The 14,789-nt window shown below is 40.1% G+C and overlaps 1 protein-coding gene and 1 non-coding gene across 2 annotated transcripts; both read left to right on the forward strand.

Moving 5' to 3' along the window:
- Nucleotides 1-4,409: 4,409 nt before the first annotated feature.
- On the forward strand, nucleotides 4,410-13,351 carry LOC124071097 (vasodilator-stimulated phosphoprotein-like). Its single transcript, XM_046411533.1, has 13 exons — nucleotides 4,410-4,651; nucleotides 5,954-6,125; nucleotides 6,855-7,035; nucleotides 9,412-9,460; nucleotides 9,752-10,070; nucleotides 10,266-10,366; nucleotides 10,450-10,498; nucleotides 10,623-10,665; nucleotides 10,992-11,034; nucleotides 11,189-11,278; nucleotides 12,385-12,451; nucleotides 12,729-12,786; nucleotides 12,903-13,351. Exons 1-13 carry the CDS (start codon nucleotides 4,647-4,649, stop codon nucleotides 12,950-12,952), a joined length of 1,227 nt encoding a protein of 408 aa, XP_046267489.1. The 5' UTR covers nucleotides 4,410-4,646; the 3' UTR covers nucleotides 12,953-13,351.
- A 2-nt stretch (nucleotides 13,352-13,353) lies between these two features.
- Nucleotides 13,354-13,543, forward strand: LOC124071320. The gene has a single exon (XR_006845327.1). It is a non-coding gene; the product is annotated as a U2 spliceosomal RNA (small nuclear RNA).
- Nucleotides 13,544-14,789: the final 1,246 nt, after the last annotated feature.

Here is a 14,789-nt window from a genome sequence, read left to right on the forward strand (position 1 = left end):
GAACAGGGACGGGATCGGTGATCTCCCGGCATTAGCCTTTAGCCTAGCTAACAGGCCGCCCCTTTTGCCCCTCTTCTGCTTCCGCGCACACCACTTCCTCTTGCCCTCCGTCCGGTGTAGCCTGCTACGCCAGTCCGGTGTTCTTAGCAGCTGCAGTCTACCCAGCGAAGCTCTGAGTTGGTGTGAGGCCGTTGTTGTTGTTGTTGTTGTTGTAGTGGTCATAGTGTTCGAGCCGTCCCTTATTTTAAAGAGTTCGGCTCGGCTGTACCTTATTCGTTGGTTTAGACAACCGAAACAAGTAGAGTTGGCCTTCAGACCAGCACAAAAACTACAAAAAAAGGGCTTAAACCTGGGAGCGTGAGAAGCCGCTGCACTACCGCGCGCCGCCATCTTGGTTCCGAGATCTCATTCTTTCGGTCATGACCCTAAGTTCAAAGTAGGCACGTAGATTGACTGGTAAATTGAAACCTTCACTTTACGGCTCAGCTCCCTCTTTACCACAACGGACCGATACAACAACTGCATTACTGCAGTCGCTGTACCGATCCGCCTCCCACTCATGAACAAGACCCAGAGATACTTAAACTCCTCCACTTGAAGCAGGAACTCTCCTCCAACCTGGAGGGGGCAGACTACCTTTTTTCTGGTGAAGAACCATGGCCTCGGATTTGGAGGTGCTGATTCTCATCCCAGTCGCATTACACTCAGCTGCAAACTACCCCAGCGTATGCTGAAGGTCCTGGCTCGAAGAAGCCAACAGGACAACATCATCTGCAAAAAGCAGAGATGAAATCCTGTGGTTCCCAAACCAGACACCCTCCAGCCCCAGGCTGTGCCTAGAAATCCCGTCCATAAAAATAATGAACAGAACCGGTGACAAAGGGCAGCCCTGCTGGAGGCCAACATGCACAGGTTCAGGGATTGCCGCCACAACAGGCCCCAGAGATCTTACCTTGAGGTGTAATGCCCAATGATGTGTCTACTATCAGAAATTAACCCTCTGGAGTCATGTGTATAATTGTGTGTTTTTACTACTTTTGATTTTATCTTTAGATTTCAGCTTAAAAATGGTTTACCTTTTCCTTGTTTGGTATCATTTTTTTCAGCACAACAAAAAAAATCACAAAAAATATAAAATCAGCATGTTATTTACAACTATTCACCTCAAAATGTAGTAAATGCCTCAGGCGTTTTTTTGTACAGCTATTTACAACTGTTTACAACACAATCAGGTGTCACAATAAAATACACCACAAGTTATTTGTGTCACTCCAAAAAAACAGAAAACGACTAAACTACACATTAAACACTCTCCACTATATACTAACTATACACTCCAGACATGCTAAATATCACAAATCTCTCAAAACTCAAAACGCGCTGTTGCTACCACAATCTGTCGTCCGCTGCCGTTTCTCCCACAACTTTACCTTCGCAACAAAATGCCATGTGTTGGGGATACTAATGAGCTGTTGCACAAGCAAGAGTAATCCTTGAGATGCTTAACTACAAGGTTACCACTGTAAGAAACTAAGAGCACTATCTCCCAGGGGAGAGGAGGCTGGTCAGTCGAGACTACAGAAAGGCATGCTGAAGAAAGCCCTACCGATGAAGTCTACACCTGAGGCAGTGGAGACTGCCAACCAAAGATTCACAGGTCTGGCTGACTGCCTGAAGAGATACACACTAGAAGCAGAAGTTAGGAAAACAAGTAAGACATTCTCCACCAAACCATCCAAATGTATGCCCCCAGTGGCAGGGCGATTACATGAGAACAGATCCACCCCTGGCTGAGACTGAATAGTACTGGAAAAACAAATGGATGAAGGAGGCTTCACATGACATCAATGCTCAGTGGCTAGTGGATCTAAGAGCAGACCACAGCAATCTCCCAGAACAAGACCCAATAACCATCACAATGGCAGATATCCAACAAATTGTGTCAGGCATGAAGAGCTGTACAGCACCAGGCCTTGATATGAGCCACGCCTTCTGAAGAAGCTAACTGCACCTAGCAGCACAAATGAACCAGCTGCTGATGGATGAGACTAATCCAAAGTGGGTAACCCAAGGAAGGAGAGTCCTCATCATGAAAGATTGGAATGGAGAAATTCCATCCAGCAACTTCCCCAAAATCTGCCTCCGCACAACATGGAAGCTTGTGTCAGACATCATAGCGGTACATGGCAACAACAGTTGTCTCAAGACAATTTCCAATTAGATCAGGTCTAGACTCTTTTGTTTGATTTTTAGAGAGACCCAAAACAAACCCCATGAATGAAAGACAACTCTACAAGTCAACTGAAAACCAACTGCACAAGTTATCATCAAGTGCAGCATATACCAAGGCGATGCACTCTCCTGCTGCTATTCTACATAGGCCTGAAACCCCTCAACCAGATTATCACAAAGAGTGGCTACAGATACCAGTTCCAAAGGGGAACAACCATCAGCCACCTCCTCTACATGGATAACAGCAAGCTGTATCCCAAGAGTGAGCAAAACATTGACTCACTGATTCACATCACCAGGATGTTACAGATGTTCAGGACAGTTACAAATACCTTATGATCCTGCAGGCAAATGGAAACCATGAGGAGGCCACAAGAAATTCAGCCACAGTCAAATACATACACAGAGGGAGGGAGGTCTTGAGAAGTCAGTTGAATGAGAAGAACATGGCCCAAGCCATCAACACATATGCCCTGCCAGTCATCAGACACCCTACTGGTATAATAAGCCGGCCAAATCAGGACACTGATATCAAGACAAAGAAGCTCCTCACGATGCATGGAGTGTTTCACCCCAAGTGCACTGTACACTAAGCAGAACAAGGGAGGTCGAGGACTAGTGAATGTCAGAGCCACTGTCCAGGATGAAACAACAAATATCCAGGAATACATCAGGAAGATGCCCCCCAAAGATGTACTGCTAAGTGAATACCTGAGGCAGCAGATACCTGGCAATGATGAGGAGGTACTGAGTATGGGCTGGAAGTCCTAAGGTCAGAATGGAAGACACTTCCTAAAGTGGCTGAGAATGACCAAGGTAAGATTCTGTGGGACTTCCAGATCCAGACTGAGAAAACGTTGATGGGGAGCCAGCCAAACACTGTGGTGGTCGACTAACAACAGAAGGCAGTGGTGATAGATGGAGCAATTGCAAGTGACAGCAACATCAAACAAAAGCAAGAAAAGATGTTGAGAGTAAAGGCAACATTGGTGACATTGGTAATCATGGCACTGGGGGCTGTGACTCCCAGACTGAAGGAGTGGCTTCAGCAGATTTCAGATACAAAATAAGTGGCCTCTGTCCAGAAGAGTACAGTCCTAGGAACAGCTAAGATACTGCGCAGAACCTACAAACTCCCAGGCCTCTGGTAGAGGACCCAAGCTCGAGGAAGACAGTATGAATTTGTTTTATTTTTTTGATGAATTTCTTCACTTTTTCATAACTCCATATTGTATAATGTATGAAGGTGATTTTACAGTGTACTGCTGCAGATTGTCTTCACGCCCGTATAAAGGCATTAGGAGAATGGGGAACTACAGAGTGACTGTGAGAGGTAAGAGGAAATGAACAACACTTAGATAAGTGACAAGGTGTCAATTTTGTACACATACACACTCAATCTTAGTCAAGATGAAGGCATTCATTCACAGCACTTTGAAATACCTGATTATCATATGAGGCCAGATTACAATTTGTAAATTTTGTACATTTGTGTTCCTCATTCTTCTGAACTAATTTTTATTCAGATCCTCAGAAGCAAGTTCAGAGTTCTTCTTTCTTTGCACATCTAGGAGGAAATGGAATGCAACTGTGAAAGAGACTTAGGGGTAAACTTGACCACCTTGTTCAGTCCATTTGATGTTCTAAATACAGCCACAAATGTCATTTCACTTTGAACATGCAAAAAACTTTTGTAACTATATATTTTATATATATATATATATATATTCATCAGTCAAACATCAAGAAGGAGCTATTTTAATACTTTGGAAGTTCCATCTTTTTGGGATGACATTTTGATGTGGCTTTCACTACCCCTAACCTTCCCTTTACTACCCCTGATGCAGCTACTGCAAACTGTACATATACTTCACATACATCTAATACTGTCTATTTTAAAACGTTCAGTCGGAAATATGAATCTATACTGCTGCTATTTAATAATTCAACTAACAAAGTAATTATAAAGCAATACAAACAAGTGATAACTGTTTGTTAGCAGAAGTCAACTGAAAGTCTACCCCCCAAAAAACAAACAAACAAATAAAACCTCTTCAAATGAAAAGAAGGAAAAAGAAAAAGAGGGCAGAAATCAGAGCAGTTGCCACAAGGAGACAGAAAAAGACAAGGTGTGAAAACTAGAACTTAAAAGATTGAGTGAAGGAGCAGAGAACAGGAAGAGAGAGAAAAAAACAGTCTAGGAAATGAGAATAGAAAGACAGAAGTGCAAGTGGTTAGTGTTAAACAGTGTCACGGGAAAGAGTGACAGAGCGGTGCAGGCAAGAATGACAGCAGGTTTGACTGAATAAACAGCAAATACACTTGTGAGAGGGAGAGGAAGCCATTCAAGTTTACGAGAAAAAGCAGATTGTTAAACAGCAAGTGAAACTTTGGATATTATCTACAGCTGTAATATGGGGTGAGTAATCTTCTACTAGCAGTGATAATGTCAATCCAATCAAAAAGGTTATTTTTTTCAACTCGTTTTAACATCTCATGCAGGAATAACCTGAAAAGGATTAGGGTTAGAAAACAGTGCTGCTTCAACTATCAACTTGATTTTGCTTTGCACTCTTTTTAGTTCTGACTACAGGAAGTGTGCAAAGCTTATAACAGGTGTTCTCTTTTACAGTTGTCACCCATAAAATTAAAATATCACTGCTGAAGTATGTGTATCTGTTTGCTGTGGACAGAGCTTGTTATTAAATCCTAAAAAACATTTTGAAGGCTAGCAATTTTGAGAAGTTGGTATATAACACGACATGTAACATAATGTAGTCCATATTAGGTAGCATTGTACTGAGCACAGGAAGTGGTCAAAACATAAAAACCTTTTCAGCAGGAAGTAAAGATTTCTCACAGGCGACAGACCTTGCAACAAGCAGACTGAAAATAACATTGCCCCATAGAGTGCTGCAAATGTACCTCTTTTTTCTGTTTTCTGAAATTTGTCTGAGAACATTCAGAATAATAAAATGCATGACACCCAGTTGCATATATAATATATATACAATATCCTATACTAAATATATGTTTTAATTGTATAATCCTCAAAAAAAATTTAATAAAACATCTTTGTCTAGTTATTTTACAGTGAATGCTACCAATTATTTTTACTCAGTTACAATTAGGAGGGACTTGTACTTTACACCATTATTTTAATTTCGTTCTACTTTATACTTTCACTTCATTACATTTATTTGATGACTGGCAAATGCATAGAAAATGAAAAGAGGCTGATAATGCTCAAATTAAATTATATTAAAATAAAGGATTTTCATCTGTTTTTTTAAACCAATATCCAAGGATTCACATCTATATTGGAGGTGTTGTTACTGCTGCAGCTGAACCTTAACCATGCTTTCACCATAAACAATGTTGGAGTTGAACATAAAAAAATCAATGTCCTTGTCTGTTGATTAAGTTGATCTGTGCATCAAATAAAAAAAAAAATGTTTAAAATTGTCTATCCCGTGCCTGTACTGACACACACTGAAGTAAGTGAAGGCGAAGTAGTCGAAACACAGAAGCACTGAACACTCAGCTTCGAAACTAGGGACTAAATCTGAGTATTCACTGGTTACATCTTTATAGCTTGATGTCCATATCTAGATGCCCATATCTACACCACATCTCAAACTACACTCTTGTTGTTGTCCATACCCTTCCACTCTGTTATCTTTTTAAGTACTCTGCATCTCATCATTTCTCCCTCCAACAGTGAGTCCAGTGTCTGCCAGGTGAGAGCAACAGTCATGTTGTATGACGACACCAACAAGCGATGGGTGCCAGCAGGATCTGACAGTCCTTCCTTCAGCCGCGTCCAGATTTATCACAACCCAACGACCAACACATTCAGAGTGGTGGGCCGCAAAATGCAGGCTGACCAGCAGGTACAAGATAAGTGTGCACAGACACAGACCAGCAAATAATCAGGTTCTGGTTGTACAACTCTGGTTGAATGTCACAGACTCAAAATTGCATGAACTGTGAACTTAACACTATAGAATGACAAACCCAGCAATTCAATTTGGCAGTATGGTTACAGTTTCTGAAAGTCCATAGAACAGATTTCAGCTTTGCAGAATTACGATCAAGAGAGACTGCTGCATAATTTTGTGGAGTCATTGTCACCTTCTAGTGGATTTCAGTTGCATTGTATTCTATTCCAATCATACAGACTTATTACACCATCCATCCATCCATTTTCTATCTATCTATAGGCTGGAGCCTATCCAAGAGTACACCCTGAACTGGTCGCCAGTCATTCACAGGAATGTAGAGTAGCCCGTTAACCTAATGAGCATATTTTGGGGACTGTGGGAGGAAACCAGAGTACCCTGAGCAAAACCCACTCAGGCACAATCAGAAACACCCAGATTGGGCCTAGGAAGCCCTCTTGCTGTGAGGCAGCAGTGCTAACCACTGCATCACCGTGCTGCCCGCTTATTTCACAAATAATCCTCACAATACATATTACAACTCAGAATAAAACAAAATTCAAGCAAATATAAATTCTTAAAGGTCATATATTTAAATCAAACCGTGTGGCTTCTGTTCTACTGAACTGCATTATGTACTCTGCAATACAGTCATTATCCTGTGCATCCTGTTCATGGTAGGTGGTGATCAATTGTCCCATTATCAAAGGGATGAAGTATAATCAAGCAACACCAAACTTCCACCAGTGGCGTGATCTCAAACAGGTGTGGGGACTGAACTTTGGCAGTAAAGAGGATGCTGCTTGTTTTGCTAACTCCATGATGCATGCATTAGAGGCTCTCAGTGCACCGATGGACACAGGTAAACAAAGCATTTCAAGTCAAGTCAAGTCAAGTCAACTTTATTGTCAAATATGCTGTACATGCACGACATACAGCACAGATGAAATTTCAGCCCTCTCGGACATATATATATATATATATATACATATATATATATATATATATACATATATATATATATGTATATATATATGTGTGTGTGTATATATAATAAATATAATAAAAAGTCATAACATATCCAGGTCAGGCAGTGTTTTTCTATGTTGCTCATGCTGTAATATCTACATAGTGTCATAAATCCAAATGAAAGCCTATGTTTTTTAAACAGCTAAACTAGCCTGAAATAATAATAATGGATTTTGCAATTGTTTTGCCTTCACATTGGTGACAGCTATGGCTAGAGGCATTTTGTCTTCGAGTAGTATGACTATTTATCTGTCCATCAGTCTATTCATCACATTTCTGTGAATGATATATTTCAGAAATGCTTTGAGAGAATTTCTTAAAATTTGGACCAAACTTTTACTTGGACTTAAAGATGAACTGAATAGATTTTGGTCAAAGGTCAAAGGTCAGTAAATGCAGAATTCCTATGCTGTGACAAAATTTCATGCAAATGTTTAATAGGATAAAATGATGAAGTGATGAGGCCTAGACAACTGTCTAAAATCACTATCTAACCTACTGAATACTATAAACACAGAAATATAAAATGAACACCAAAATATCTATGTTACAGTGCAATGAAACAAATCAGTCACAATATTTAATCCACGTTATTTTTGGTTTTTTTAACCAGTTAAAACGTGCTGTGTTGTTAACTGCCACAATCGTTTACGTGATCGCTTCGGTAAAAAATCGATGGGGTGAGATTTTTCTCATTTCCAACGTGGAAACAAAACCAAGGAACTCGGATCTGTGAGCTAACAAGGACACACCGAATGACCTGGATAGCAGCTGTGAGACGACCAAACATCACTTTCAACGCAATCACCCGACACATGTTGGTGTGTTCAGGGCATTTTCAGACTGGTGTCGGTGGTGGTTTTCTGAAAATAAAATGAATGGCTGCTAATCTTCCTCTGCTTATTTATATTTATCCTTAACATGTCATTGATATGTCAGTCACAGGAAAATCTCCTCACCTGTTACTTGCTCATATGACGACAAACACCAGGCCTGCACTTTACAAAGAAAGTTAATGAAAACTCTGCCTGATGGTGATAATAAATATTGTAGTTCAGTAGCAATATATGAAACTTTATACCAACTACTTGAGCCATAAGAAGTCCTCTGTGAGACCATGCCATTTACACAAGCAATAATGTCTGAAAACTTCTTGCTTTAAAGTCTTTTCAGTTTATTATAAAAATTCTTGTGCAGTGCAGTGACACTGTTAAAGTTCCAGTAACAGTGCAAATAAGGTGCCAACAGCAAAAGACTGTGTGCAAACAGATAAATAACACTGCAAATGAGATAACAAATGATAATATAATGTGCAAACCCAGATAAATATTACTGCATGTGCTCATATGGACAGATTGTGACCATATTTGATATTTGGTCAGATACTGAACAGATGACCAGTCTTGGGTGTCCACACTAAAACTGTGAAAATGAAGATTTTCTGTGCTGCTGGGTTGAAGATGCGTGTGAAGCATCATCATCATTACTTTAGAATTTTAGAATATTTTTAGGTCAGCATGTAAACACAAACAAGGAATCTTTTTTCTCAATTAATGTACCCACTAATAGGCATACAGCAATAGTTCACAACAAGCTCTTTGGCTGGGCTGCTATTGAGCTTCAGTTGATTGTTACTGCACCACATGATGAAGCTCTCTGTCAGTCCTCTGTACTCATCTATAAAAAATAGTCTCAACTGAAATAGTTAAAAGTGAGGACAGCATGTTTATCACTGGAAATGACTGGAATCATACATGTCAGTATAATGACTTCCATTTCACTAAAAACTACACTTATTACCTTTCATTAAATTCTTTCAAAGTCCTCATTGCATTATATGAGAGACATGATATATGGACAGGCATGGATGTAAATTGCACCTTGACTGTTGTCTTGTGTAGTCTTGTTCTGATAATTAACCTGTCTGTGATGACATGATCTAGCAATATGTGGAGTTTTGTGATCAATTTAAAACAAAAGTCATCTATTTTTTCCAGTCAGCAAACAAATGTAATGTGATGTAACCCAACCATCACTGTAATCTAAAATCACATCTGTTTTCAGTTAATCAAAATCAAAATCAGTGTGAAGCTAAAGTTGAAGTTGGTTTTTCCTGGACTACAACCCACCTACTTCATCCTTTTCATTAAATAGCCATTGTTGTTGATCACACTTCCCAGTTATACCCAACAATGATGTTTTTGCTCAGGCCCAGCTCAGAATGAACCCACTGCACAGGAAATGGAACACCAGAAAAGGTACTGTTCATTATAAATGATAATAAGGCTCATACTAATGTTTATGCAATTTTCCTAAATCACAAGTTAATATTCTTAGATGCTTGTTTTTTCCAAACAGCAGTCAAAAATACGATAAAAAAGTACACGCAATCTTTATCTGACAATTTGCTCATTTGAGAGGCTCATAACCTACTTGGCTTTTATGCTTGGTCTTCAAAATTCCAAGCAAAATTATCTCATTGGAAAGCTGCCTTGTTTTCACATCAACGGCAACATATTGCTGTGAATTATTTGCCGTTCTCTGTCCAGACTAGCACGTCAGAGACAGGAACAGCAGGAGAAGGAGCGTCTCGAGAGAGACAGGCAAGCCTCTGCATCTGCCCCTCCTGCCCCTCCTGCTCCTCCAACTCCACCTGCTGCCCCACCAGCTGCCCCACCACCTCCAGGCCCACCTCCTTCCTCTGGACCGTGCCCACCTGCACCTCCACCACCACCTCCTCCTCCTGGGGGCATGGTTCCACCTGCACCACCACCACCCCCTGCTGGAGGAAGTGGAGGTGGTGCAGGTGGAGGGGGAAACAGTCTGGCTGCAGGTCTAGCAGGAGCCAAACTGCGCAAAACAGTCAAGGTAAGGTCTATATACAGTATGTATTTTCTGCTTTTGTGTACTTCTCCAATGCAATTACCCAAATTCAGACTTACTCTACTGCATGATGGTACATAAAGATGAAGCTTTGTACAAATGATGGATGATTTTGGTGTCCTTGTTCTCATTGGAACAAATTCCTTTGAACATTGTAACTCGTGTGTTTTGTGTACCCAGGATGAGGGAGAAGCAGCCCCAGCCCCTAAACCAGCATCTTCAGCTGGTGGAGGTGGAGGAGGTGATCTCATGGGAGAAATGAGTGCAATCCTTGCTAGGAGGTAAGCATTAGAAACATAGAAAATAGGTGTGTCTGCAATTATCTGATAGTGGGGAGTTTCTTCAACATAACTGTTTTCAATAGGAGGAAAGCCGCTGATAATCCTGTTGCCAAAAAGGTAGATCCTCGCAATGTAAGTTGGACATTGATTTTATGATTACAGTATTTCTTCCCATTATTCTGTAATATTTGTAGGGAGCAATATGATTTAAGATATGAATGGAGGATAACTTTGGAATGTCTGTATATAATGACAGGATAATTCTGACTCCTCACCATCAAAATTCTCAGGATCAGGAGGTGAGTAATGCCACATTCACATTCCTCATGCAGGACTGTAATGCAGCCATTAAATGGGTTTTCACTGTTTAAGTGTCTTTTTGTCAGACTCCAGTCTATAATAATGAGAAAAAAAAATGTGTTACCATGTGTTACTTAAGTGTCTATTCTTTTTCAACAACCAAATGGTGAACTTCTTTGGCTTATTTGAGAAAAACATTCATATTTTAGATATTAACATATCTTAATTTTTTTACACCTCCACATAGCATGGGAGACACTACAAAAACATTTAATTTTGTCATATCGTCATGTTCTTTAATAATGCAAAAATCATATTTCATCAGATATTAATGAAAAGCCCAAGGAGAAATCTGTCACCATCTCAAGGTAAGAGCATGATCAATCAACCGTTCTTAGTCCACAGGTTCATTGCATTACATTATTTTCCACAGTTATCGCGTTTGCTGCCAAATAACAATCTCCCATGAACAATTAATGCAAATTCAAAGAGAGATAATGGATCTGCATGTTTTTGAAACAGGTCTAAATCATCAACCAACAATCAAAGGGACTCCAGCCCAAGTTCCAGCTCCGCCATTACTCCTTCCTCCAACTCTTCCACAACCTACAGGTATTAGCCCCCCCTCTGTCCACATCTGCCACCAAGGTCGTCTCCTCTCCTCTCCTCATGCTCTTTGATTTATATGCGGCCTACAGTATGAGAAAGTGAATTGAGCTCAACGCTGATATCACTGCTGTTTTTGTCCATGGTGTGTTGCTTGCAAATGACTAAAACAAAAAAGAGCTCTCGATATTTGGTGGTTTCTGCCTGAAGCTTTAATTATAGCAAGCTGCCATGGTGACCTTCAGTCTTCAGATTAATGCAACATGTTGCCTTTGTGACGCTCTGCAACTGCATTCATTAGTTTAATTTCCTCATGGATTGAGCATAAGCTATGTGAGTTTCATGAAGTCTGAATAACACAGCAGTAATGAGTGTTAGCATTGGTCTTTCCAAGAAATGTTGTGTTTGGACAAGAAATGTGCACAAACATCACTAATTTCTCCTCTTGTTACACAAAATTCAGTCAGTGTAAGCAGAACTGGACATTTTGGAAGTAGTTCAACGTGCCGTTATTCAAGGAGTGCTCTTTAGTTGCTGGCCATTAGTGAAGCAATGCAACTCATCTCACTAACTTACACTATATTTTGCACCCTGCATTCCTCTCCTAATTTTCCAACTATTCACTCTTTCTAACTTTTGTCAACTCATTTGTACTTTAAGCTATACTCAGTTCAAACCTTGTAATGTTTCACATCTTTCTTACAGTGAGTTTTATTCAACTTTTAAATCCCATTCCCATCCCAAATAGACCTTTTCCTACTCTTTAAACTCCTGCAGATGGTTACAAATAAAAAACAGCTACTCAAGTTAGCATCAGTTTTTCAACAAATCTAAAAATAAGGCACATTTTTCATATAATATTGATGTTATTTAATTTTGTAAAGCCAGTAATGCAGTCTAGTGTTAGCTAGCTTTCCCACCATAGTTTCTGAAGAAGCCACTTTGTTTCCCTCTTTCTCTTCCTCCACTAAGACATTTAAAACACATGCAGTGCTTTTGTTATTTCTGTTTGAAACTGACTGCGCAGTTTGTGCTGGACAGCTCTGTCATGCAAAAGAAATGTCCTTGAGTCTTTATTGGCTAAGGGTAAACATGTATCTTTTTAATCTTAGGATGAAAGTGGCAAAGAAGAACTCAGAGGATGCAGGAAGTGATACTGATATGGAACGAATAAAACAGGTTGGTTCTTTCATCTCTGTTTGAACATATAACAACAGTCTGCAAAACATCCTGCAACTCAATTGATAACAGTAAAGACTTTTTCATAGCAGAATTTTAACATTCAGTAAATCAAAACCCGCATAATTTCCTGTGTATGGCACAGTCATAACTTTCTCTCCAGGATGCCACTACTGTGCCAAGTTATCACATAAGTCTTTTTACTAAAATAGTTACTTCAACTATACTGTGGAATTTGTCCAGCAAAAGTAAAAAACATTTATCTGTATGCTTGAAGGAAATTCTTGAAGAAGTGACAAAAGAACTTCATAAGGTGAAGGATGAGATTATTAAAGGTGAGTTCTAATTTGGTCAACATCCAATGTCATTAAGTCAACTTATAAAACTATATGATGCATTTATAAATTGAAACATTTGTGTTATTCCTGTATCACTCTGTCTTCTCTTCTAGCACTTATCCAGGAGCTGCGAAGTGAACAGCCTAAAGGTGAAGACTCCTGAAAAACTTAAAAATGGATCAGATGTGAATGTATCATCATGCAGCGCTCAGGCAATTTACCACCCCCCCAGCCCCACCCCCCACCCCCCTACTGCAAAACTGCTGTTTTGCAAAATAAAACTGGCATTTCTGTACTACAATTTCTTGTTAGTCAGTACAGTACATGCAACAGTTAGCCTCTGTCACTTTTTCTTGCTTCTGAGATTGAGACACATTGTACTGAATAATAAAATTTGTTTATGTCTTTAACTGCTTCACCATTTAACTTCAGTCATCTTCTGCTTCAGTGGAACATCCTACTTCCTCCTTACTGTCATATTTCCTTTGTGGTACATACTGGCATGATGGGCATAGGCTGACATATATATTATTAAATAAATAAATAAAAATAACAAAAACAATGATTGCTTCTTGGCCTTTTGGCTAAGATTATGTGTCATATCTGTTCTTATCACTTTAACACCTGACACATCTTCTACTAAGGGACAACGTTTACCCAGTTTTCTCCAGGGATCAGTAAAGTATTGATTCTTATTCTGATTATGTGCAACTTTGGAATACACTTTACTGAACCACCTTCTTACGCAGCTTTCCCTCTGAAGGGTTCATGTCCTGCTGGTTCACTTAATAGTACCCTATTATCCCACCAGAACTTTGCATTCCCAAAATGCAGGGCTACTTGTGGTTCCTAGAGTCCTCAAAAGTAGATTGGGAACCAGAGCCTTTAGTTATCAAGATCCTCTACTATGGAACCATCTTCTGGTTTCGGTCCGGGAGGCGGACACCCTCTCTATATTTAAGAGTAGACTAAAAACTTTCCTGTTTGATAAAGCTTATAGTTAGGGCCGGCCTAGGCCGGCCCCTAGTTATGCTGCTATAGACTTAGACTACCGGGGGCCCTCCCATGACGCACTGAGCTCTTTCTTCCTCTCCCTCTCCTTCTGCACACATTCATGTCCCATTAATGCATATTACTAACTCAACCTCTTCCCTGGAGTCCCTGTGCTTTCTTGTCCCGCAGATTCCTATCGATCATGACTGGACCTCCTGCTGCGGTCCTGCTGTCGTCCTGCTCAAAACCTACTGCGATTACTACTGTTTAGTCATAATCTGATTTAAATCTGTTACAACTCAGTACAGCTACTACCATTATTGTTACTACTATTGTTATCAAAATCACCATAGTACCTTCTGTATACTTCATTGTCATTATCATTATCTACATTTCCGATTACTTCTGGTATTATTACTGCTGCTATGCATCTCTGCTTGTGTGCTCCTTCTCTCACACCCCACCCCCTCTGCCTCTCTCCCTTGCTCTCTCTCTCTCTTTCTCTTGCTCTCTCTCTCTCTCTCTCTCTCTCTCTCTCTCTCTCTCTCTCTCTCTCTCAACCCAACCAGTCAAAGCGGATGGCCCATCTTGAGCCGGGGTCTGCTCCGAGGTTTCTGCCTTCTAAAAGGCAGTTTTTCCTCGCCACTGTCGCCAAGTGCTTGCTCAAGGGGGAATGTTGGGCTCTCTCTATTTACAATTTAATTAAAGAGTCTAGACCTGCTCAAATTGGAAATTGGATGTTTGTGTTTTGTCCCTGTGATTGACTCATGACCAGTCCATAATGGAGCCCACTTCTGTTGTCAGCTGGGATAGTCTCCAGTCCCCTATGGTTCTGCCTGATAAGCGGTATATGAAGGATGGATCAATTAATGTGTGAGAAACACCTCACCTTTTAATCTAAAAGCTGAGTTGAGGCTGTTCCTGATTTATTTATTATCTCCCATTTTTGAAAACTGTGTAGTGCATTTTGTTCAAACATTTGTTAGGCCCACTGCTCAAAAGACATT

The sequence above is a fragment of the Scatophagus argus genome, chromosome 14 (genome assembly GCF_020382885.2).
Source record: "Scatophagus argus isolate fScaArg1 chromosome 14, fScaArg1.pri, whole genome shotgun sequence".
Taxonomy (NCBI): domain Eukaryota; kingdom Metazoa; phylum Chordata; class Actinopteri; family Scatophagidae; genus Scatophagus; species Scatophagus argus.